Source organism: Sus scrofa, chromosome 1 (genome assembly GCF_054392235.1).
Source record: "Sus scrofa isolate SSC_HxYL_T2T_F1_AM1 chromosome 1, Sscrofa_HxYL_maternal_Yorkshire_Landrace_v2.0, whole genome shotgun sequence".
NCBI classification, from domain to species: Eukaryota; Metazoa; Chordata; class Mammalia; order Artiodactyla; family Suidae; genus Sus; species Sus scrofa.
In genome coordinates, this window is record NC_139383.1 from 285035358 (window position 1) to 285062288 (window position 26931).

Genomic DNA, 26931 nt, shown 5'->3' on the forward strand with positions numbered 1-26931 from the left:
GATCCCTGCAATTTAAAACTCAAGCCGACGATGATCTCAGCCCGGTGCTTCCTCCCACCTAACTGCACAAGGCGACTTAAAACCCTCCAAATCTAATCACCACCTACCGCACAACAGTCACCCGTGGCCCAGGAATGACAGTGGAATCCCACGCGCTTTGTACACACTCAAGCCAGAGGGATGCGGACAGCAATCCCAGTTAAGCCACCGAGTAAAACCCTGAGCAAGTTGAACTTCTGAATCTGTTTCCTTCCAGTAAAGGGGGCTGATAACCACTATTTCAGCCACAGCTCTTCTGGTAGCAAGGTACAGAAACTCTAGGAAACATGTTCAAATAAAAAGGAAGGTTTAAGGGAAATAAAAGCATAAGGAGACTCCTGGGAATCCGAGGAAAGCTAAACATAAGAACCGAGACGGCGGCTCTGGGAACCGGTCCTCTCCTCTCTCCTGTTTCGGGGCCGCTCTGCACTGGCCCCATTTCCCAAGGAGGCTCACTCCCTTAGGGAGCTCATCCTCCCTTGCAGGCTTTAAGACAATCTTTAGGACAAATGCCCAAGTTTATGCCTCTAATCCAGACCTGTGTCCTTCCAGGACTTACACACCCAACCGTCCACTCAGGATTTCCACCTGGCTATCTAAAAGGCACAGCTACCTGAACGCCTGGTCTTCCTTCCCTACAGCCTTCCCCAACTGAGTGGATGGCAGCTCCATTCTTACAGTTCGATGTTCAGGCCGGAAGCCTTGAAGTCACCTTTGACTCCTGTTTTCATCCTACGACGCTGTTGGCCCTGCTCTTCAAAGCATCTTCGGACCCAACCACTTTCCATCACTTGCACCACCCCTCCCCGGATTACGATGCTGGCTTCCAGCACACCACGGCCGCGCCCTCCAATTCCCTGAGACTCTTTAGCTCACATGCCCACTAATGACTGGACTGTCTCCCTGGTTCAAATTCCTGAGCCAGAACCGACTGGCCCAGCTCGTCTTCCCAAGGCAGGCCACATGACACAGGTCAATGGCCAGCTGCCTGTGGACGAGCCATTAAGTACAGAAGGTCCTCTGGGCAAAACTGAAAAAGAGCAAAGCCACCTGGAGCGATTCAGTGTGGAGCACAAACGCTCCACGACCACAAGCGTCTTGCTGTGTCACGGCAGAGCGTCAGAATGACCTTCAGTGAGAGCCTAGGAGGGCCAGCTCAAAGCAGACATCCAGTGCTCGATACTGACCCTGGCGAGAGGTGCTGTGAGGACGAAGCGGTGCATCTCAGTGCCTGGCCCACCCAGAAGAGCGCCATCAGGCGCTCAGGTAGCCTAACCATCTACCTATAAATGATGTGCTGACATGTGTAATTGGTAAAACACTTAATACTGAGAAGGAATGGATTACACTCTGCAGGCATCTTCTAGAATGTCTCACTGCTCCCCCTTGCACTGCTGAGGGTTTAATAACTACCCAAAGACAGAATGCTGTAAATGAGCCAGGTGGTTCTGGCTCAGGGTCTCTGATGAAGCTGCAGCTCAGGTGTGGCCAGGGCTGGAGGAGCCATTCCCGAGCTCAGCCTTGCGCTGTGAGCAGGAGGCCTCAGCTCCTCATCTCATGATAGGGCAGCTCATCTTCCCCAAAGGAGCAGATCCAAGAGGAAGGCAGGAGGCAGAACCCACCCACAGTCAGAAGTGACAAACCATCCATCACTCTGCCATCGGCTTCCATGGGTCACATGATCAAGGCTGATCCCAAAAGGAAGGGACTGCACATGGCCTGCACTGCCCAGAGGTGGGGATCCCTGCGGCCGCCTTGGCTGCTGCTTACCACAGGCAATTCGTGCAGACAGAGACCTGTTTTTAAAGAGCCCAGAGCTGAGATGGTTTTCACATTTTAAAGGGCAGTAAATGAAGACAACTATGTCACAGAGACCATACACGGCCTGCAAAGCCCAAAGTATTTCCTAGACGGCTCTTTATGGAAAAAGTACGATGACCCCCCTGGGCAGACTGTTTGTCTGAGATGATTTAAGGGGCTTTTAAGGGCAATTTTGACTATATCACTGTTTCCCTTATGCCCTGACTTCAAAAGCTAACCCCCAGGTGAGCAACTCTATTAAAGTGGGTACTCGGCTCTGAATATTATAAAGTCAACCCCTAAGAAATGAATGGCTCATCATAACCACAACAGAAAGAGAATGATCAATGATGCCTTGCCCGTAAGGAGGTGGAGGATAAGTACAAACTCAGGGAAGGAATGACTAAATAAATAAGAAACACTACAAGGACGTATCTTGCAAGTAGAATCATGAAAGTATGGAAAATCTTTAGTCGATGATTTATGACGTAAGACAAGTGTGAATTTCACATAATAATTACCATCACTGTTAACTCCGTGGCAGAGAGGCCCTCACTCACTCCTCCTCACGCTTTGTGAGGCAGGGTTCTTAGGGTTATCAGTTGCCCTCATTTCACAGATGAGCAAATTGAGGTGGACAGAAATTATGTCATCTCCCCAAGGTTACCTGATGAATGAGTAGCAGGACTATTTGCTCTCACAGCAAAGTATGTGAGAACCAAGGCCACCTCTGCACCCTGAATCTTCCTGCCTGAGCATCAGCTTGCTGAGAGCGTGGCAGACAGCAGCCCTCCCTCGGGCCCTGCCCTTCCTCCAGGGGCGCGCTCCCTCCCCCCAGCTTGCAGGAATCCCGGGTTCCCTACACGCAAGGTTAGCGAGACTTGAAATGCTACGTTTAACCTAATTATTCCTGTATCTGCTCCTTTCACCCAGAGAAAGCTTTAAAAAGTATTTTCACTGTGGTCACTGCCTTCCAGCCAAATATCATCTTTTCTGGGCCTGTAACGGGTAGCCGGACAGCCATCTCTCTGGCTGCTTTCCTAATGAGCTAAGTGGAGGGCGGCTGCTTGAGCCCCGGGGCCAACAAAGTTTTGACACTGGAATGACGATACGGCAGAGAATGCTGCTGCTCCTGCAATCCACGGAAGGGCTGTCAGATACACAGGACTCAGGACGCGCACTGGTAGCCACTGCACAGCAAGCTGAGCTCGAGGCCAAGGGCATCCTCTGTGAACACAAGCAGACCTCCCCCTGAGTGGTCTCTGGGACGGCTCAACTGGTCCACTCTTCTCAGGCTCATGAACCTCAGGAGATATGACTTGCCTGAGGCTACACGACCAGTGGCAGCACCAAATCTCCCTGCTGCTAAGGCTAATTCTCCCACCTTTGGGGTTGTGCTCCTGGAAAGCCTGAAGCCCAGCTGGTTGCGGGGGCAGGTGCTGGTTACGACAGGTTCTTGAGGGAGGAGGACCTGAGCAGAGGGAGTCCGCTTGGACTAGAGGCAGGGACAGAAAGAGCAGCAAGGGACAAAGGCAGACAGAGAAACTCAGAAGGCCTGGAGGCGAAGGAGGTTAGACACAGGCCTGGAAGACTGGTGACTATCTGGCCAGACTGCTACGAGGAGCACAGTCAGCTGAGCGAGGACAAGCACAAAGACTGTCCAAGGGCACTGAGGGGGCATCCGAGAGTGAAACATGGATGTGTGTCAATAAAGGTCCCACCCACATACCCGGCTGTGACCCTGACGGAACTCTAATAAGTACCGCTGTCCCATCCCCACAGTAAACATGCAAACCACGGGAAGATAATCACCTCCCTTAGCCTGTTCTAATTAGGAGATAATAACCATCTAACAAAAATATTACTCCCCTGCCTAACAAGAAAAGAGGGGAAACACCACTGCTCCGTGTTAGTGACCCTACACCACAGCCACAGCAACTCGGGATCCGAGCCGCGTCTGCGACCTACACCACAGCTCACGGCAATGCCGGACCCTTAACTCACTGAGTGAGGCCAGGGATCGAACCCACAACCTCATGGTTCCTAGTTGGATTTGTTAACCACTGAGCCACGACGGGAACTCCATGACGAGAACTGTTTTTATAGATAAAAATCTCAATGTGTGTGTGTCAGAGTAGCAACCAGAAGGCTCAGCTAAGTAATCCTGATTTTAAAAATGAGGCGGCAGGAGGATGATATTGATATTGAAGTCCTTTCCTGGCCTGCGAATGGGAAGGGTTTGGTAGCGGATGAGTGGCCTGCTTCTGAGAGTCAGAGGAATAGGGACGGCAGAGAGGGGACCAAACCAGAAAGACCCCGTAGCCCAGGCTCGGCAGACGGGGCTGCAGCCTAACTCTCACCAGCCTCCTGGTGGTCTGTGCAGGTTCCTCGCTTGCAGCCTGCAGGTGAAGAAGGGCTTTTACGCATTTAAATGGTCTCGCTCTAGCTGGTAATGTAAGTACCTAGAAAGCAGTCCTGATTGTGCCCCTTGGCCTTGGGAAGCCTCCAACAACCTGGCTCTTTAAGAAGTTTACCCATCCCTGACACAGACAAGCCACCCTGGAGTAATTTCCTCAGCTGCAGACCACAAAGCCCCCCAAAATGGTCATCTGAGTATTTCAGCACGAGATGACTTCCCAAATCAAGTACCTTTATAAGCAGCTGCCGAAAGGTAATCAGACATAAAGTGGCCATTACTAGGATCTTAAATACTGGAGACACCCTCCATGCAGCTGGAAAACAAGCAAACACACAAATGTATTTTACGCATGTTCCCAGGGTAAAGCACATCCTAAAGCCAATGGCTAGCGATAGATATTGTTCTAAATTTGGAAACATCTGATGACAAAGAGAAGTTTCCTTCCCTTTTCTTACCCACACCCAAAACAACACCCATTTCTCATGAGAAAAATTCCTTCACACTTATGCCTTCCATTTCCTACATCTGATCTCTCACTTAACAAAAAAACAATTGATGGAAGCACATAACGTATACAGAACTTTTAGTTCCACTCCCCACATACAGGAGGCTATCGGCATTATTGAAATATTGCAACCAACATGTTATTGTTATATAATTATTACATATATTATTGTGTCATATTGCATACTTTACATATGGCTGATATGACATACAGTATGTTGTATACACAATGTATTGAACATATATTCTATAACGTAAATATATAATATAAACACATAATCATTATATATACAACATGCTGCATTTTTTTTTTATCATTGTCATACGCCTTTCTGACGCAGGAGATACCAAGCCACAAAACAGCTATGGAACTTCAGACAAGTTACTCCACTTATTTCTTTTCTTTTTCTTTTTTTTGGTCTTTTTGGAGACACACCTGCAGCATATGGAGGTTCCCAGGCTAGGGATCAAATCGGAGCTGTAGTCACTGGCCTACACCACAGCCACAGTCACACCAGATCCGAGCCGTGTCTGCGACCTACACTACAGCTCACGGCAATGCTGGATCCTTAATCCACTGAGCGAGGCCAGGGATTGAACCTACGTCCTCGTGGATGCTCGTCAGATTTGTTTCCGCTGAGCCATGCTGGAAACTCCCTACCTCTCTTATTTCTAAGCCTCAATTTCTTCACTGGTAAAATGAGAGAATCAGTTTAGATTTTTACCACTCTCTTCCAGCTTAAAACTGGGATTCCAAAAGCGTGTTAAATAACCTTTGTTTTGAAACTTCTCCCACCCCGAGGCCTGTTGATGGCCACGTCAATCAAGACTTGGAACCTCATCATGCGCAGGTGTGGACATCACCTTTGCCCATCACATTAACTCTAACATCCTGGCGCCTGTTAATTCAAACGGCCCTCGCAGGAGCTGTTTAACAGCAGAATATCTATTTGAACAACAACTGCGCTGGTGCCCCCGTCATCTACAAGCATCTGGGGAAAATGGTAACGAATCAGCCCTCAACAGAAACAGTGAAGACGAAGAGCCAGGTGGTCGGTCACGCCACCGAACAGTGAGCATCACACCAACAATGTTAATACCACTTCTGGGCTCGCTCTGCCCCTTTCTTGTGAGAAAAGTGCTTAATAATCACTGCTCCCTGGGAGCAGCAGACACAAAATGTTGTGATGGTGAAGGAGTAGCCTTAAATAAAATCTCTGGCCTTTTTTGTCTGTGAATCTCAGCACCTGAATGAGATTCAGCCGAGCCCAAAGCAAAGAACCACGGGAAAACAAAATTCAAAACAAAAACAGATTCTTAGCCCAAATACTGGCTTTTGAACTCCCATACCCTTCTCTGAGCCCCATGCCATCAGGCAACCCATCACTGGGGCATTGGCAAATACACTCTAAGTTTTACAAGAGAAATAATTTCAAAATGATACTAGGCAACACTGATGGGCTTGTGGCTAATGGATACATTTATGTATCACACGTAAAAAGTTAACTCCCTTCTGGAAAACAACATGGCTAGAACCCTCGAGCTAGTCCTATTTCTGGACTGGGAACTTTATGTTGGGAACTTGCCCTAAGGAAATCATCCAGCAGGAATTACAAGTACATATGAATAAAGCTACTTACTGTTGCCTTACCTATAACAAAAAGGGGAAATCACTTCAAAATCCAGCAGGAGGTGAAGGATTTAATAAGTTTTGGAACAGCAACATGATGGAATGTTACAGTCATAACAGTAACTCTAAAGACCACAAAGAAGCACGGAATCAAAGACAAAAATGATTTGCATGTGCTTATGACCATATGAAAAATAAGCACGCGTGGGTGGCAGCTCTGGAAAAGAACAACAGTAACAGCTAATTCTTCGGCTCACTCACTCTGTTTCAGGCCCTTCGGATCTAGACATTCAATATACACTTTCCTCTTTGCATTTTGTCAATTTTTTTCAATTTCTTCTTTAACAGCATAACATCTTTTCAACTAAAATAAAATGTAATTTCTCTGTACTTAACCTAAAAATTTACAATAATAAACACTTACTAAACATACACTATTGTGCCAAGTCCTGCTCTAAGCACTTTACATGCATAAATCCCCTGCTCCTCACAGCACCCGAGGTAGATGCTATTTACAAACGAGAAAACTGAGGGACAGAAGTTAAGTGACTCATCAAACATCAACCACCTGGAAGCCGGGGAGCAAGGGTTCAACCCTGGCATTTGGGCTCCAGTGTACAGGCTCTTAACCGCTATGTAATTATGAGAAAACTTCAACAGCATTCGGAACAGGAAAATGGATTATGTTGGTTACTTTAATATTCTAGGTTAGCTAGGAATAGCTCAACTATGTCTGGCCCTGCAGGAACTACTTTCAAAGAAATGCGACACCATAAAAAGGGTCCCTGTGACCACTGTGCTCAGCACAGCTCAGGCCTCTTCAGGTACCGAACACCAGGGAGCTCGCACAATGACTAGTGTAGATGGTCACTGATTCACAGCCCACAAAGGCACCTCTGAGATCATCTGGCACGTGATCCGTCCAACTAAGAGAAGGAAATGGGTCGAGTGAGCCAAACTCACCGCTAGCTGGGGCTCGGACAGATCCGTGGACCTGGTGGATCCAGGGTTCTATTATGCAGGTATGATGACAATTACTATTATTCATTAAGTGCTTCGGATGCCAAGGGCTATGACCCCTTTACAGGAATCACCTCACTTGATTTCACGCAAGAGTCCTTCGAGGGGGCATTATTACTAATCTCACGGAGAGACTAGGAAACAGGCTTGGAAAGGCGAGGGCGAGAAGGCTCTGAGCCAGGTGGGGGAGTGCAGCGCCCAGCGCTGGCACATTCTGGAGGACCGCAGAGAGGCTGACACCAGATACCTCTGGGGCCCCGACGCCACGGAATAAAGACCAGAAGATGGATGGGGGGAGGGGCCGGGCTCCAGCTCCGGCCTGAAAAGCTGCCGATATTAATTATCTGGCACACGGGCATCCAGCGGCCCCAGATGCTTCTTCACTACCTAGCTAGGTTCAAGCTTGCAGGGGCAAGTCTAAACACCGCTGCTGACTGGAATCCCAACAATTACAGATCTGCCCCTCGAGCCGAGGAACCAGAGCGCCTGCGGAATTTATGCAAATCCTTGACTCCCCGCCCCCGCCCAGCCAGGGCAGCCCCCCTGTCAGCCCAGCCCTGGGAAAGGCGCTTTTGCAGTCAACTCTTCCACTGAGGGTGTGCATGGCAGGCGCTCACACCCAACTGTGTACAAACATGCAAATCAGTAGCATCTCCTTTTACTGGGCGGCGGGGCCCCGAGCTGCTGGGATTTCTGAGGGAGATGAACAATTTGATTAGCAACCACAGCTGCAATTTTTAATTCCCAAGGACGCTTCTGCCCATGTAGCAGTCCAAAAAGCAAAAATGACCACTGTAAGCATCCCTTCAAGCTATCCCTGAAAAAGAACGAAGAAACAAAGAACAGGATAGTAGGTATATTTTAGAGGAGTTCGACTCAGCTCTAAACTGAAGGTTCCCCAGGCGTCTGGGTCAAGGAATCACCACCTAAGCCCTGACTGTCACTTAAAACGCCTTCGTGAAGCAATCTTTTGCGACGTGAACAGTCATCAATAAATTCACTTTTTGTAAATTCGGAACTGCTGTGGGATAGAGGGAGACGTAACTTATTTCAGTCCCCGACGTCTCTAGTGTGAGCAGAGAAAGGCAGGAACGTGTCCAGGGAACGTGCATACACCAGGCGGCACTGGGAGCTACTGTTTACTGAGCACCTACTACGCACCAGGAACCATGCTACACCTCTCAGACCTCCTCTGTGCCCATGGTTACCCTGGGAGCCAGGGAGCACTCGGTTCGGTCACTGGGTACCCCCACGGAGGACAGCAAGTGCCACACACCACTAGTGGGAGGACAGGACAATGATCCCAACAGACAGCCCTCAGGTTTGTGATCAGGCAGTGTAGTGAGCAGACTCCCCCCCCCAATACACAATCCCCGTGGTGAGGGCTGTAAGGAAGTAAATAACACAATATGATGCAGTCCTTTGGAAAAGGCCCCTGGAGATAATGACAGTGCCGCAACGAAATGGGATTACAAAATTCCCTCGTTCAAGGTCAGATAGCAAGGGAGGGGCAGCGCGCAGGCTGGCTGGACCATTCAGGATCACAGGAAGCCACCGCCTTGTCTGCTGTCCCATCCTCTTTATTTGGACAGGGGCCTGGTAGAACTCACTATGGTAATTAATACAGGCATCCATTATCATAAAAAACAAAAAAGGCAGTACTGTTTCTTTCTTACGTTTTGGGTTCTGAGAGATGTAGGAAAAACCCGAGCTCTGAGAGTCAAGAGCGAAACGCTGGTCCCCTCAAGGGGTGCACATCCTGCTCCATTTAAAACCATTAGAGAGCCGCTTCTCTCCAGTGTAAGGGCTCCTCAAGGTGACAGCGAGCAGCAGGGGTGAGATTCACATTTCTCAGCTAGTGTTCTGCCGGCTGAGTTTTTTAACTTTCAAGGTCTACAACACGGAAACAGAACTGTAAATGATCTGAAAGGCAGATAATGATTTCCTTTAAATGTCCCTTCAGCATTTATTCCGGGTTTGACCTTCCCAATTACGGTCGTCTGGCTCTAGTCAAAGTCTGCCCACGAAGGTCAACAGAGAGGCTGAACAGAAGTCAGGGGCAGCGTGGGCTGTCCCACCGTGCACACGAGGACGAGGACGCGGCCCAGTTTCCCTTGCCCTAAGGCAATGACACCGGGCTGCCTGCCCTAGAGCCCGGGGTTATCAGTCATCCAATGAGCTTGCAGAGCTGTTTTGACCTTGGACGTGGGGAAGCCTCGGATCAGGGTCAGAGTGGTGCCTGGGAGTCACTGAACCAGTCCTACGCATTGTGCCAAAATATAAACAACTTTGCAGGACAAAGACACGCAGCTCAACTACGAAGAAGAGATTAACCCCCCCCCCCCCGCCCCGCACCACTGTCACTGGGGGTCCTTAGCAAGGCGTGAGGGGTTCTGATTTGGAGAACAAACTGCGGGTCCAGGTTTACCCTGTGCAAACCAACCAACGCCTACGCTGGCAGAGATGCAGCCCTGGTCAACAGGATCTGTAAAGGCTTAGACATCAGGGGCAATTAACTGTTCTTCTTTTTATGGCCAATTTCTGGGATCCTGAAATCCCTGCTATCAATTCCTCTCATTTAAGTTTCTGAACACAACTAAACAAAACAACAAAACGAAACTCAAAAAGCTTTAATTTTGTCTGTAAGCCCAGCTGCTTCCAATGGAAATTCTAAGAAGTTTTAACTCATACATTTGTCTAAGAAAAACCAGAGACAACCTGAAAGCAAGTCAATATATTAAATTCTTGTTATGAAAGTGGTGAACTGAGTTACTGGATCAATGTCAGGTTTCTTCTCAGGGGCTGGCACTGAAAAAGGGTGTTACATCTCAGCCCCCCAGGAAGTACCCTGTCTGCTGAGATCAGTCTTCTGCAGGACAGGGTACTACGATGTCGTAAGCAGAGGTTTTGATGCTCTCCTCCCAAATGAGCGAATCACACAAGAGAAAACATAACAAACCTCCATTACCTGGATTCTAACACCTGCCAAAGTGATCCTGTTTTTCTTAGCTATACGTATGTATTCATTCACTCAGCTGAACCATTTTAGAGTGAAATTACAGACCACTCAATCCTTCGCCCCTAAATACTTCAGCCTGACTACCCAAAAAGGGACATTCTCCTTCAGGACTCATTACCATCACCACACGTAATAAAATTAGCAACAGTGGGAGTTCTTCTTGTGACTCAGTGGTAACGAACCCGCTAGTATCCATGAGGATGTGGGTTCAAGCCCTGGCCTCACTCAGTGGGTCAGGGGTCAGATGCTGCCGTGAGCTGTGGTGTAGGTTGCAGACTCGGCTCAGATCCTGAGTTACTGTGGCTGTGGCGTAGACTGGCAGCTGCAGCTCCAATTCAACCCCTAGTCTGGGAACAAATGCTGTGGGTGTGGCCCTAAAAAGCCCTCCCCCCCAAAAAAAGTCACAGTCCCCGAATATTATTTATCACCTAGTTCATATTCAAATTTCCTGAACCATCCCCCAAATGTCTTTTATTGACGTTCTGCTCAAACTAAGATTTGATTAAGAACCACTAAGGAGTATCTTTTTCAAAGTAACTTGTTGGACAAAGAATGACCAATGGAAAGTCCCGGGGGCTGGAAGTGGCATCCCACCTACTTTCCCTGATAAAAGAGGAAAAATGACCCATAATCTGGCCACAGAAACAACCACTACGAACATTTGCATGTGTTGTCCTCAGTTTGTGTCTCCTGTTCATAAGCACCCACCGTCCGTACGCTTGCAGTCTTGCTACAGGTCAGCTGGTGCCTCTACTTGTTTTGGCAAGGGCAGAAAAAGAGCCAATACCTAACGAAGTCCTGCGGGTGCCACCTTTGGCATTTTGGGTCTGCCACCTGCTGGTCTGGGGGTTACTAACAATGACACAGGGCAGCCAGGTACACAGGGAGACCCACGTGCCCTGGGACTCGCTGAAAGGTCCTGCAAGTTCAGAGGCACCACGGCACACTGACATGCAATCCCTCTGGCTTCCTCCTCCTCGAAGCTGACCCAAACTCCAGCCCCTGAGTGACGCTGCGTAGATGGTAACAGGTGCTGCTGTCCCGTATCACGGACGTTTAGGATGGATAAATAGAGCTTTTTGTTTATTTTGTTTTTTTACATAAGGTACTTTGAACTCTCTGGAAGAAGGGTGCTATGTATTTAAAAGCTGTTACTAACATTCTCCAAACCAAACTGTCACAAAAGATTCAAACTCCTGGATTTCAAAGGTTTCATCTGGGATATTTTTTAAAGGTGAAATTTTTCAACCAACGGACACACATCGCACTGAATAAAAATCTCAAGCTGAACGAAGTTCTCAGTCAAGCCATGTGCCACCCCCCTGAGATGCAAATCATTTCACTCCTTAGAACTGTCTGTTTAAACTATGTTGAGCTGCAAGCATTTTCGGACCTGAAAGGTATTTCCCCAAGGAGCTGCAGCTCGGGTTTGGAACCAAAGTATCCCAACCAAGCTGCCTCCCTCCTTCTTCCTGGAGATGAAGCCCAGGGCCTGCTTACCTTGTCTCCAGGGGCACAGATGGCTTCGTTTCACGGGCTTCTGTGTTTCAAGAGCATTGCCCATGCTAAAGGCAGAGGCTCACAGGGCCCCCGCAAGCCCCGGCGTCTTTGCTGAACCTCGAAAGAGGACCGGGTCGTGAGCTGGAAGGGGGTTCATCTCTCCGACATCCCAATCCCCAGCGCGAGCCCGGGCAAACCCTCCCAAGAACGCTCCAATTCTGCTCTGAAAGGTCTTTGGCGCCTGCCTTTCAAACTCTCTTTGCTCCGAGGGAGGAAATCAGAATAAAAGGCTGGTCATCGCCCTACCGGTGGGGCTCGGGGACCCGTCTATATTAGGAAGCTCTTCCCCGGCCCTCCTTTGTCACCCTGTTACTCACTGCCATAGCAGCGGCCTCAGAGAACCAAGTCGACTTCCAAACCCTGTCAACACTGCTTTTCCTGGGGGGAGGAGTGCACATCGGGTGATCAAAAAGCTAAGAGTTAAAAACAGACCGATCTGAGGTGTGCCAGAAGAAACACTGTCACACAGACCCCAATGTCACTTTCTTCTTAAGGTTCTGGCCCTCAGACTGGTGTGCATCACATGACAAGTTCCATCAGAGAAAACAAACTGGTTTCATTAATACTGTTTCCAAGGGGGAAAAACACACAAAGAGAATGCAAGCTCTACTTCAGGTTCCAAAGGGGAGAAGAGGGCTGGGGATAAACAGCTGGGAGCTGCAGCTTAAGCTCCGAGCTCACACCCTACCGTGGAAGTCTTCTCTCTGAAGCAAATGTTACACTACTGAAATTCCACATGACAGGTTTCTTGGGAGAAAACGAGGGCATGGAATCATGTGCTGTTTGGTAAAAATGAAGAAAATGTCAAGCTACATGGCAAGATGTCCCTGAGTCTGAACCCGGGGTGCGCAAGTGGAAAAGCCCTGAAAGAACCGCTGGGGCACACGCGGTGGGTGAGACTGACGGCAGGTCCCCCCATCTGGGTTCAAGTCTGTCTCCTCATCTGTAAACAGCATCATGCCAGACCCATCTCCTCTGCTGCAGTGAGGAGCATATAAAAGAGACACCCCAAATCCCTCGGTAAACCTCTGCCACCAGCGCTGTTACAATCTTCCCTTGTAAAACTCCTATTAGCTCGGATGGCAGACATCTGGCTTCAGTCACACCAGCAAAGTGAATTTCCTTTTATTGGGGTCGGAGGGTACGATATGGAAGCAAATTATAGAAGAAGAGTAAAATTGAAAGACAGTATTCCAGGAGTTCCCGCTATGGGGCAGTGGGTTGAGAATCTGACTTCAGCAGCTCAGGCGGTTGTGGAGGCTTGGGTTTCAATCCCTGGCCCAGTGCAATGGGCTGAAGGGTCCGGCGTTGCCACAGCTGTGGTGTAGGTCACAGCTGTTGCTCACATTCAGTCTCTGGCCTGGGGACTTCCATATGTCGAGGGAGTGGCCATAAAAAAAAATAAAATAAAAAATAAAGACAATATTCCAGGAGGTCCCTGGTGGCTCAGGGGGTTAAAGATTTGGCATTGTCACAGCAGTGGCATGGGTTCAATCCCTGGCTCAAGAAATTCTCATGCCATTGGTGTGGCCAAAAAAATTAAAAAATAAAGACAATATTCCAGAAAAGAGCCACAGAACCAGAGGTGGGTGTGAGAGGCACTGAATACACTCAAGTTCCAATTGTCCAGTGTGCTGTGGCCTCTCCCAGGCGCTGCCCCAGCCCCCACCTATGCCGAGTGACAGAGAAACCATCCTACCAACAGACGCAAAATGAATGAAGCTAAGACCAGAATGAATGACGCCAAGTCCAGACCTTCCCCCCCCACACCCCCACCCATCTCACGTGCAGTGTGCGGAAGTTCCCGGGCCAGGGACTGAACCTGCACCACAGCAGCAACCTGAGTCACAGCAGTGACAATGCTGGATCCTTAACTGCTGTACCACCAGGGACCTCCAAATCTCTACAAGACCTTAAGGTTTTATATTGTGATCTATCAGCAGAGAAATCATTTTTACAAAATCACAGCCCAAACCTCCAAACTTCTGAAAGCAAAGAGCATGTGTCTGTTTCTCTGTTCCAATGACAGGGCAGGAAGGCGAGCAAATGCTTCAGTGACAGTCACTGCCATCCCCGCTCCCTCACCCTGTCCCCTGAGCAAAGGCCCAGCCACGCAGGCAGATGGGGCTACCGAAACCCAATGCAGTCTCAATGCCCCACCCTCAACTCCAACAATAGCCGCCCTCCCTTTTGATACATTCTCAAGAGCGCTGTCTCCTTCTAGAAACTAGTCACAAGTTTCCTTAGGCAAGTTTTCAATGTCAGATATTCTATCTGACCTCATTTTTTCCACAGTTAGTGCAAGACATCTACACAAAAACAGAACAGATCAAAAAGGCTCTGCTTCTGAACCTGCATCTTAATGTCTCTTTTCACCTAAATAACTTAGGTGAACTCATCTGCACAGGAGGCCGCCCAGATTAGCAGAATACCTGCACACAGTAGGCGCCTGATAGCTCTCTGCAGAACAAATGGGCAGACAGATGAAGGAATAAACCCAGGGTTGAACAAATGAGACTCCTCCACCCCCTCAATGGGTTAATCAGAGTTTCTAATCTATAAATAAACTCCTTCCTGCAAAAGCCAGGGGCGGGGGTGCCAGAGTGCATCTCGTCCGCCTTCCCCCACTGCCCCACCCCCAGGCAAAGTCCCCAGTGGTGTGGCGGCCCACCCATATCTGTTTTGTTCCCATTAGTCTGCAAAGCCCTTGGAACCAGGACCTGAGTTTGGGTCAGTTGTGACCCCCACCCCGTGCCCTGTGCCTGTGAGCACACGGGGCAACAGAGTCCAGTGGGAACCTGGGCTCAAGGCTGGCCCTGCCCTTTCTTAGCTGGGGCGGTGGCGGGGGGAGGGCACATTCTAACAGTTTCCATGAGAAAAAGCATCCCAAGTTCCAAACAACTAATTTATTGATAGGCCTTCCAAATGAACTAGAACCTTCCTTGAGAGAGCAGCTTTGAAATCCAGACCCTGTGGTTCAACTGCTTCTCAGGTAATCGTGGCCTCCCAAAATGATTCGCTGTGCGCTGGATGGGGTTGGGGTGGGAAGATAAAGCAGAATAGCCTACTCTTAAGAAGTCCTCCTTAATTCCCCGCTCAGAAATGTCTCTCGAGTCGTCCCCAGGGTGAATATGCTCACAGTCGAAAATGAAATCACACCAGCAGTGGAAGGCTCACTGCTCGGCCAGTATCACATCTCCACGTCTCTTGCACATGCTTCAAGGATGCTGTGGACGTAAGAACTGCTCTCAATCAAACCACATCTGACCGTGTGTTACTGAAGTTACTCCTCGAGGTATTACTCCCACAAGCCCCCGTCTCCGACTCACAGAAATGGTAGGCCTAAGAACACAGACCCGAAAATCACCTGCTCCTTCGCTTGCGGGAAGGCGGGTCAGGTCTGCACTTGGAGAGCCAGATCCAGTCCCAGATTTTTATTCTTGGCTGGGAAACCTGCCACCCACGTCCCCCTGCCGAGAAGGACGGGGGGGGGGGGGGGGGGGGGGGGGGCAGGGCGGAGGGGAAAGCTGGCCTGGTCTGAATCTCTGTGGGCGCTTCCCAGCTGAGTGACTCTGAGATGGGAACTTAACTTTCCTGATCTGATTTTTTCAGCTATATGAAATATGTACTAGTATGCTGCCTACTTCACAGGGCAGTTTAGAGCTTAAACATGATGTTTTAAAGGTCCTTGGCCCACAGCAGATACTCTTATTTAAAACATAACAACTTCTGCTGTTTTTACTATTTTATTATCTATGAACATCCAGCTTTAGAGACAATACATTAAAGAAAAATTATTTAGGGGTTCCCGTCATGGCGCAGCAGAAATGAATCTGACTAGGATGAGGTTGTGGGTTTGATGCCTGGCCTCACGCAGTGGGTTAAGGATCCGGCGTTGCCATGAGCTGTGGTGTAGGCTGCAGACTTGGCTTGGATCTGGCATTGCTGTGGTGGAGGCCAAGAGGTGTAGCTCCAATTCGAGCCCTAGCCTGGGAACCTCCATATGCTACAGGTGCAGCCCTAAGAAGCCAAAACAAAACAAAAAAAAAATTATTTACCCCCACACGGGATTCTTTTTTCCGTATCACAGCAAGATCCGCTGCAACATTCCAGTAAACAACCCATTCCGTTACTGCAAATAAAATAAAATTTCACTTGCAAACACTGTATCATCAGAATAGTATTTCGATTGCAGAAAGAAAGTGACATAAAGCAGGGAGGTCGTACCGTGGTCCCTGGAGTCTGACACATTTTAGAGAGCCCTCCCTCAATGCAGGATGCACGGGGCTCAGAAGAACCCTACACCAGGGAGCTGCTCACTCCTCAAGGGAGACAGAGACAGAAGCCGCAGCGCAGAAGGGAAGGGCCAGTGACCCCGCCATGGCTGTAACCCGCACGGTCACACGCCCGCCAGAGGCAGGGAGGCGGGAGCAGGGCGCTCCTGCGGGGGCCAGCGGCTGTCCTGAAGCTCTGTGCGTGGAGTTGGTCTGCCGGGAGGAAAGTCCGATGTTGGGTCACTTCCCCTCCAGAGAAAAAGACAACAATACGAGGAAGCGCCGAGCACTGTGGGAACTTCCGACGTGGGCGTTCCAGCTCCGTCCAGATCACGAACAAAGGGAGAGCCCAGCCTGGAGGTCCGGGCGGCAGGGCACGAGGCAGAAGGCCTGGGAGCCGGTCCTCTGGGTGCCCTAGACCCTGCTTTGAAGCCACATTCTTGCCCAGCGCCGGGAAACCCGAGGGCAGAGGCCGGCGCCCGCAGCGCGTCCCCGGGAAGCGCAGACCGACGTTCTCTTACGACGCACTTGCACTTACACACTCGCAGATCAGTCTCCCCCGACGAACCCTGACGGGGAGTTTAGGAGAGGCAGACAACACCAGCAGAGGTTCCTCGGCTACACTGGGATCAGCACTGAGAAGCTCCGGGAGGGGAAGGGCGTCCAGAGGGTGGCCTGAGCTACCGTGGGAGGTCAGGGAGGGGGAGCCTGGAGGGAGGAGCAGGGGCTGAGTGAGCAAATGGGGGGGACAGCCCGGGCAGGAGCAGCATGTGCAAAGGCCCTGTGCAGCCGGAGACACGCCAGTGGCGGAAGCGGACGGGGGTCAGACAGGGCAGAGCCTTAGAAGTCCGGGGCTTCATCTCATGGACTTCAGGGACCCTAAGGTGTTGGCCAAATCACGTGTGCTCATTTTTCCAGACAGAGAAGTCCATGGCTTCCATTAAAGCCTCCTGAGTTCCCAAAGGATGACATCCACAGAGCTGGCCCAACCCTCTCCTTTCAAAAGGAGCAACCTGAGGTCCTTCTGCTGAAGGAAAGACATTCCCCGCCCTCGGACCCGCGGCCAGAGAACCCAGATCACTGAGTCCCCGTCTGGTGTTTTCCCTCAGCTAGCCAGCTGCCTTACTTCTGGAGGGGTGTGTCCACAGCAACAAAGTGCTAAGCCTCACTGAATATTGATACTGTCTCCCAAACAAGGCTGCTCTGTTTCTGCCAGGCAGGCCCCGAAGGGACACTCCACAGAAATGAACTGTAAAGTCTGCTAGTCCATCTTCTTGGGGGCCGACCTAACCTGCAAAATACAGGGGGTCAGAAAACCTCCAATCCCTGGCCACCCCCACAAGGAAGCTTCCAGGTTTTTGCAGACCCTGGCAGATGATGCTGGTTTCCTAAAGGAAGGGCAATCAAGGCAGAGCCTTTGCTGCTAAATCAGCATCCGAGCTGTTTTTTATTTTTATTTTTTGGTCTTTTGGGGGCTGTATCCGCAGCACATGGAGGTTCCCAAACTAAGGGTCTAATCGGAGCTATAGGTGCTGGCCTACACCACAGCCACAGCAATGCCAGATCCAAGCCTCGTCTGTGACCTACACCACAGTCCAAGGCAATGTGGGATCCTTAACCCACTGAGCAAGGCTAGGGATTGAACCTGCGTCCTCATGGATGCTAGTCAGATTCATTTCCACTGAGCCATGAAGGGAACTCCAGCATTCAAACTTTTAAAGAAGTTGTTTGCTGTTCTTTTTTTTTTTTTAGGCCCCACCCATGCCATGTGAAAGTTCCCTGGGGAGGGACTGAATCTGAGCTGTAGCTGCAACCTAAGCCACAGCTGTGTCAACACTAGATCCTTAACCCACTGCATCACAGCAGGAACTCCCTACTGGTTGTCCTTTTTAAAGTCAGGACTGGGCCAGGAACTAGACTGCTGGGCAAGAAGGGAGAAAAGCCCACATCCCCAATTTTATCAACTTCACTAGGAACTGAAAGCAACTATTTTTTTTTTGGTCTTTTTAGGGCCACACCCATGGCATATGGAAGCTCTCAGGCGAGGGGTCGAATCAGAGCTGCAGCCACAGCAACACGGGATTGGAGCCACATCTGCAACCTACACCACAGCTTGCATGCGGCAACACCAGATCCTTTAATCCACTGAGTGAGGCCAGGGAGTGAACCCACATCCTCACGGACACTAGACAGATTCTTAACCTGCTGAGCCACAGTGGGAACTCCAGGAACTATTTTTTTTTTAAGTGAGAAAAGAGAGTAATTTTCTCCTCTGCCACTTAATCGATAACATTCGGAATACTCAGGGAAGGTCTAAGCATGCGTGGGGGACCCGGCTAAACTTGTGGTGCTTCTGGGAAACCTACAGGAGGAGGTCTCAGGGGACTGGACTGGCCTCTGAGGCCTTGGGAGTCCAGCCCCCACCCCGCCGTCCCCATCCTTACCTCCCACACCCGCACTCAGAGGCCTTTATTTTGGCCAAAGACTCGGCATCCTGCGTGAACCCGCTCCCGCCTGCCTGCCTGCCTGTCCTGAACCTCGCCTCCGTCCTCTCCAGCAAAGCGAACGAAACCTAACAGTCACCTCCAGCAGACTCTCCACGGACAGCCATCCAGGGGACTCGCAATCTCTGTTTTGCCTGGAACGTGACAGGGTCAGAAGAGGCAATGCCCTCACCAGGGAAAGGCTCTCATCCCCTTCCACTCGTCCACTAAGCCCGTGGGACCTGTGGCTTCCTGCCTGTTTCAGAGCCCGAGCTCCAGAGGCGGTCACCGACTTGACGAAGCGACCGAGCCAGTGGACGGGCGTGGGAGTCAGGGCGGCACGCCGCAGTCGGCGCCCCCCAGCTTTCTGAGATGCACAACCCTCTCCACCGGGGGCAGAGCCCACACCCCACGAGTGCTTCGATTCACGCGTTCAACGGGAACCCGGGAGCTTCGACTGCGTGCCAGGACCCTTCTGAGCTCTGGTGAAATGGCAGCTGACGAGGCGCTTGCCTCCAAATGGAGAGAGAAGATGGTAAAATAAACAAGAAAAAGAGAAAAAAAGCAAATAAACACTATACTGGAAAAAAAGGGGGGGGCAAGTTAGGGGGCAGTAAGGAGATGAAGTGATGGGAGTGCCACCCCGTGGTAGAGGCCACACAGGCTGGGGCGACCTGTGAACGGAGACCTAAAGGCGTCGGGGAGCAAACACTGGCTCCCTTTTATCCATGAGAAACCGCTTTTTAAGAGGAAGGGGGGTGAGCGACTGCCCCAAGGTCATAGCCAGGGAAGAGCGGAGGCAGCATCTGAAGCCAGGCCTCCTTCCAGGGGCCCTGGGGAGGTGTCAGCCCAGCACGGGGGAGCGAGCGCTCCAGGCAGGGAAGAGCCAGGGCGCGGGTTCGAGGCCGGGGTTGTATGCTGAGCGTCTTCCAGGAAACCCACAGGAGGAGCTCAGAAAGCGGAGTGGCCGGGACCGAGCAGCAGGGGACAGAGTACGGGGGCCCCACACGGGCCAGGTAGGGACTTGGGTCTTATTGCCCGTGTAACGGGAAGCCCCGGACAACTGTCATCAGGCCAGATTTGATGTGACTCACCCTCTGGCTGCTGACTGAGCGACTGGGAGGTGAGAGTGGAAACCAGGAAGCCAGTTAGGAGGCACCATGGGGGGCAGTCCTCCCCCGTGTCCCCTCTCGCTGGGACTGTGAGGCAGCCAAATAGCGCTCGAATAAAAACCAAGCCTCTTACAAAAATCCAACCCCCCACGCCTTTCTGTAGCAAGAGGTAAAATAACATCTCCAACTTAACCCAGGTTACTCTTCCTACAGAATTATTTTTCCAATTCTCTCTATAAGACGTGACACGAATGCTAATATCCTTTCCATCCATTCCAAAAAGTACGCATTAAGGATCTGATTAATCTAATTTTTCTCTGAGGAAAAACACCTTCTGGTGGCTGTACACACGCTTATTGCTCTTTAAACCAAACTGGCCCAGATTTTGATGCGTCCGTGAGTTGAGTGATTGGAACAGATGAGGCGGCAGGTGCCCACGGGGAGAACGGGACCCAAACCCAACTCAGCTGACCTTCCTACGGACGCTCTAGGCCTGACCCCGCCGTGGAGTGGGCCGTACATCCCGGACGCTTCTCTCACCGCGACACCAAGCGCCTCTCCCGCACAAACGCGTGGACCTCAGTGTGGTCCTTGATTCCTCCCTCTGCGTCTGCTGAGCGTGACAGGGACGGTGCTTTAATGATCGCGCCAGGGCAGCAGGCGTGCGCCAGGATGTGCGCTCGTCTCCCCATCTGCCGTGTCTACACCAGCCCAGCGATCCTCAAAGCAATTTTCCTCTGGTGTCCAGACATCTGACTGGGAGGCTAGACGAGGACTACGTTTATAAGAAATGCTCTGTAGTCAAAGAGCGGGGACCTGGCCCAGCCAGAGTGAGCTCCGTCAGAGCAGGAGCCTGGTGTTTATCTCCGTGTCCTGGCGTCCACCGTCACCAGCCAAAGACAGCAGGTACCCAAGAAACCAGCTCAAAGGAAGAATCAATGATTACTACTGTATTTCCCTGATTCTAAAATGGATACTTCTTCATAGTTCAACTTTTAAAATCAGGGCGTGTTGTTTTATAATCAACCTGCTAACGTATTTTATTTCTGTTTCCCGAGAAAGGTTACTAAATCACTAACATGTCTTACTTATGTTAGTGTCATGGCATCAACAGACAAACCAACAAACCAACCCACAGCGACTACCTCTCATCCTAGACTCGTGTAGAGATGTGTTAATGACACTCATGGGACCAGAGACCTTACGGGGACAACTCCCAGACAGAGGCACCTTTCCACCCATCAGGGCTTCCCGGCTCACGATTCTCAGAGAGCCTTGATCTCGCTTCTGTGCAGATCGCCGGCTCTCTCTCTCCCCCGGGCGGGGATACCTCCTCAAGAATGTGGCCGATAGCCTGGGATCCTGCCAAACCGTCCTAGAGTAAATGCCGCCTGTGCCGTCAACTCAGCAAGCGCCGACCACGCTACCCAGGCTGGATGGCAGACGCTGAGGAGCTTGTGAGGCTCTTAATAGCTGATGTGCACGAAGTGCCGACCGTGAGCCGGGACACACCACCAGCTGGGTCTGGGCTCAGCTGGATGTTCAGGCGCCCTGGACTTCTGCTCACTCTCGGCACGGATCTGCTCAGACGAATAAAGGACGGGGCGGCCCTGGACGGTCCCCTCTGAGAGGTCAGCTGGGAAGCTCCTAAAAGCTTCCTGCCCCACAGGAGCCAACGTGCCACAATGGCACAGGCTCCCTCAGGAAGCAGCCCAGTCACAAGTCCTTCCACGCAGGGGCTCCGAGAACGGGGCCCACCAGGGCTCAGTCCTTCTGGAGGTCCTCCCAGCCCAGAGGAGATTAATCAAACCAGGGGCCATTTTCACCACAGCAAGGTTCCTTATCATCACTTAAAAAATGTTTTGATATTAACCTTACACGATTTTTTAAATGAAATATTATACAAATTGATATTGAAAAATATTGGTACCCATGGTTTTTTTTTTTTTCCACAAATCGTAGTAAAACACACATAGAATTTACCATCTTATCCGTTGTTAAGGGTTCTGTTCAGTGGTAATTAGCGCATTCGCCCTGCTATCACGCCTCCTTTTGTCCTGTAAAACTGACCTTAGATACGACTTCTGTTCAGTGGTAACTCCCCACTCCCTTCCCGCAGCCCCTGCAACCACCACTGCACTGACTCTCTGTTTCTAGGATCTGACGATCCTCAGGCATCTCATACAAGGGGAATCAAACAAGATTTATTTACCCTTTTGCGTCTGACTGGCGTCACTTAGCATGAGGTCCTCGAGGTTCCTCCACGTTGAAACGTGTCCTTCAGCACGTCCTTCCTTTTTAAGGCTGGACAGGGGCTGACTGTGGGGAGAGACCCCCTCATATCCATCCTCTGCTGAAGGGCACCTCTTGGCTGTCGTGTGGCTGACGCTGCTGTGAGAACGGGCATACGAACAGCCTTTTGAGTCCCTTCTTTCCTGTCCTTTCGGCATATCCTCAGAAGCAGAACTCTGAATCACATGGTGACTCTAACCGTCATTTTCTGAGGCACCGCCGCTGCTTATCCACGTGGCTGCACCATCTCAGCACAGTCCCATCAAGGTGCACAAGGGTTCCAGCTCTGACACACTCTTGCCAACACCTGCTATTTTCTGACTGTTTAATGGGTATGAGGTGGCATCTTACTGCAGTTCCGACATGCACTTCCCTGATGCTTCAGAGACATCTGCATGTCTTCCCTGGAGATGTCTACTCAAGTTTTTTAATTGGGTTGTTTGATTTTTTTTCATTGTTATTGTTGGCCAAATGCCATCTTTATTTCCAGGAAACAGAGCTAATTAACTAAAGTTGAATTCAATGAAGATAAACACTGATTGTGTTCATACAAAGGAATACGACTCAGCTACAAAAAGGAATAAACTACTGATAAAAATAATACCTTCATCAATCTCAAAGGCTGCATAAAAGACACCAATTTCCAAAAGTCACACACCACATGATGTTCTGGAAAAGGCCAAACTATAGGGATGGAAAACTGATCAATGGTTGCCAGGAGCCAGAGGTGGAGGAAGGCTCTGACGACAAATGGACAGCAAGAAGTTGTTTTATTTTTTTCCTGGGGCGATGGAATTGTTCTTAGTCCTGACAGTGGTAGTAGTTACACAAATCTACACATGACTTAAAACTCAGAGGACTGTACACCCAAAAAAGGTTAATTTTACTATATGTAAAATTGAAAGAAATTCTCCTGCAGAAGAGGAAAGGGCTCTCACATCTCCACGCAAGTCATTTTGCTCAGCAGCTTATAAGCACCGTCTCACGGCATCCTTTCAAAACTTGCAAAACGTGTAATTATTGACAGTCACTTGAACCCAAGGCTGACTGAACGAGGGGGAACTAAGTCCTGATTACTCAGATACCCAAGATTCTGTTCAATCTTTCTAAGACCTGGGTGTTCACAAATTACTATTTATCATATAGTAGCAGGAATGCAGGGTTGGTAGAACCACGTCCACACATAATCTTTCTCCCTGGGAATGGGGTCCACAGAGCTTCCGTCAGCTCCTTAGCGGGACTTATGATTTTAAAAGACTCAAGAATCATGGCTCCTGTCCAAGGTCCAGGGAAGGCTGGAGGCCTGCCCCAGAGGACACGGCAGGTCTGTGACAGTCCCAGGCCAGAGGGAAGGCTCCGGACACTCAGACCAGTTCCCTCTCCATTGTCCCAAAATGCCACAGTTCTAGGCATTCCTGGTGACAGTGACTCATATGTTCCCTGTGCTGATTTTAGGCTACATGACTTCCTCAGCAGCAGGTGCATTTCACTGCCAAGCTGGGACCAGGTTACTCGGGCCTCCTTGCAACACAGGCCTGAAATGTAGTCCAGGTCTCTCGCCCAACTCCTAGCTTGGTGAAATATAAAAACTTCATTCTATAACCTTGCACATGTAGCGTAATTAATAGACAGCACCTCATAAACAGGAAAAAAAAAAAAAAGAATAGCTCATGCAGGAAAGCATGCTTTTGATCTGTGCCTTTGGTTTTCTGATGAGCTCAGAGAATTAATATTTGTAAGGCAGTCCTGACAAGTTGAGGCAGAGTGCAAATTAGTGTGGTTATGCTAATTAAGTGAGAGGCTCTTTAGCTCCAGGACCAAATGATTAAAGAGCGCGAAGAAGGCTGACTGGGCTTTGGTCTCTACAAATAGCTCTGTGCTTGGAGCCAGCTGCACGACAAACCTGCAAGCAGACTACCCACGTTTACTTCCACTTAGCGAAAGGCCCGGCAGAGCACAGGTTCAGCAGGATGCAGAGCAATACACTAGGGCTTCTGAATTTACCCCAACTGTGAAAATGAATCAAGGAGGGAAATAACAGGCATGAAAGCACTCCACTGGCGGTGTTCGACGCAGTTTGTGTGTTACTCGTACACAAGGACCTTGAACGGCTTGTGGTGTTTTACTGTCACACAACAAAAGCAACGTCTTCTGATCGCCGCACGTTCGGTGTTAGACGAAGATGGTGTCGTTAATCCTGAGGGCCACCCTTGTAAGGAGAAAACGAGGTGGTGTCTCTTGGGATGGAGCAAAACCTACCTGCGGGTGACCAGCCCTGCCCTGGCTCTGAGATAAGCCACTGCCCACAAGCAGAGGCCTCGTCCTTTTAGACAGACGTACGGAAGCATCAGGACAGTCCTCCACCTACTGCATGTGCCGGGTCCACGTGTGCGGCTGAAAGGGAAGGCCGCCTACTTTCCCATGAACTGTTTCTGCAGAGGCTAATTGCTCAGTCGTGCGCAGCTGGAATTCAACTTTCAAAAGAGACACACGCACACCTCCTGCGAGGAAACACCTCAGCAGCCAGAGACTCCCCTTCTTCCGTGAGTGCTATGGTCTCAACTTCACTTTCCATAGAACCATTTTAAAGGAAAGAGTCGCTTTAGAGCAGAAGGGGACACGAGGCAAGAGCAGAAGCTGACGCTCACTCCGTCGACTGCGAACATGTTTTCTGTGCGTCATCTCATTCCATCCTCTCGGGCTCGGAGGCAGGCACTGCTAGGACTGTCTCCAGTTGACAGACGAGGAGCTGAGGCTCAGACAGGCAAAGGGACTTGCCCGGGCTCCCAGTGTTCTAGGGAGAGCTAGGACCCCAAGCCCCAGCTACGGGACTCAGTCAAAGCCCAGGCTCCCAGTCACTGCTCCCTGAGTCCATCCTCTCACTGCACAGTGGGAGACTGGGGGCTCAGAGGCACACTGATCCAGTGCACGGGTGTAGACCGCAGGCCCACGAAGCGGTCTCCCGACCTCTAGCCCAGGCTCATCCTGCCTCCAGCTTGGATGAGCGTTAAGAAAAGCAGGAGAGCCTCAATCAAACGTCTCCTGTACAAAGCACGGCAGTGGTGGCCACTCCCTAAGGCACAGAGGCCTCCACACCTCTCCTGCCAGGCTGCTGGGCACTCAGGGGGCATTCACCTGAGGTCGTACGGATGGAGGGGTGGGGATGCGGGAGGATGCGGGGTGGGGGACTGGGTGAAGGAGCAGGGAGGGAGGATGCATGGGTGGCCGAGGGCGGGTGGGTGTGTGGACGGAGGACCACTGTCCCCTGTTTATGTCCAAAGTGGATTCCCCTACGCTGTCTTCAGCAAGCACACTTGTGAAGCCACCTGCACAACTGAGAAACCAGAAGCTGCTTCCTAAAGCCGCAGGCAGATGTGAAGCCACCCGAACAGCCGAGCGGAGAGGCAGGAAAGCCCCAGGGGACTCCCAGCCAACGCCACACCCGCCTCCCCGCAGCTCTGGGGCAGGGAGCCCGAGACCCCAGGTCCAGGGTCTCGGTGGGGCCCAGGCGGCACACACAGAGGGGGCAGGGCAGGGCAGTGATGAGTGAAACCCAAATTCCCCCACGCCCTCCATCCCCCTGCAGCATGCGGCCTTGGCGGGTCACTTCCCCCTTTCCTGCCTCCCTTTCCTCAACTGCCAAGCAACACAATACTTGCCATGCCTCTCTTTGCAACAATAGCACTAGTTAAATCACACAGGTGTCAGAAGGTAAAACTCCCAGCACAGTGCCTGGCACACAACAGTCAGGAGCAGTCATCCTTCTCATCTGGGAAAAAAATGCCACATTTCCTTTTAATAATAATTCCTTTCAATAATAATAATATCTTTTAATAACACAAATAAAACCTAAAACAACAGCAAAAACACCTAACGCTATAAAAGTGTTTTGAAAACCACAAAGGATTATATGTTTTATTGTGATAAGGAAGATTTTCATGCTATGCAATACTAGTGTCATTAAAAACCAACAAAACAGGAGTTCCCATTGTGGCTCAGCAGTAACAAACCCAACTAGAATCCATGAGGATGCAGGTTTGATGCCTGGCCTCGATCGGTGGGTTAAGGATCCAGTGTTGCCATGAGCTGCAGTATAGGTCGCAGATGCAGCTTGGATCTGGTGTGGTGTAGGCTGGCAGCTGCAGCTCAGATTCAATCCCTAGCCTGGGAAAGTCCATATGCCGCAGTTGTGGCCCTAAAAAAGACCAAAAACAAAACAAAACAAAACAAAAAACAACAATAACAAAACTACCCATACATCCCACTCCCCCCTTTATAATGCAGATCAGACTCACAAAGAATCAGCACTAGAAAGGGCTCTTAGGAGTTCCCGTTGTGGCTCAGTGGGTTAAGAACCCAATTAGTACCCATGAGGATGCGAGTTTGATCCCTGAACTCGTGCATTGGGTTAAAGGATCCAGTGTTGCCGTGAGCTTCAGAGAAGGATGCAGACACGGGTCAGATCCGGAGTTGCCGTGGTGAAGGCTGGCAGCTGCAGCTCTGATTTGAACCTTAGCCTGGGAACCTCCATATGCCACAGGTGCAGCCCTGAAAGGAAAAAGAAAAAGGAAAGGGCTCTGAGATGGGTCTGTCTACCCCATCAGGGTACAAGAGAAGCCCCAGATTAAGCACTTTGCCCAAGGTCACCCAGCAAGAAGCGGGGCTTTCTGGTCCTCAGAGATGGAACAGGACAGCCAGGGGACCCCTGTCATCTCAAGCATCCCCCTCCAACATGACCAGATGCCCCTTTGAGTGTAGCAGCCACCTCGTGGCAAAGAA

General features: G+C 50.5%; 1 protein-coding gene across 8 annotated transcripts in view; it reads right to left on the reverse strand.

Annotated features, from left to right (window-relative positions):
• RAPGEF1 (Rap guanine nucleotide exchange factor 1) overlaps positions 1-26931 on the reverse strand; it is a 129793-nt gene that overhangs the window by 93755 nt on the left and 9107 nt on the right. For 4 of the 8 annotated variants that reach the window (XM_084999533.1, XM_084999532.1, XM_084999524.1 and 1 more), the window contains exon 1: positions 11932-12151. The exons of the other annotated variants lie outside the window; for them this stretch is intronic. In XM_084999533.1, the coding sequence (XP_084855659.1) occupies positions 11932-11995 (64 nt within the window). In that variant the 5' untranslated portion in view covers positions 11996-12151. Of the gene's footprint in view, positions 1-11931; positions 12152-26931 lie in introns of those variants that run through there. 8 annotated transcript variants of the gene reach the window in all.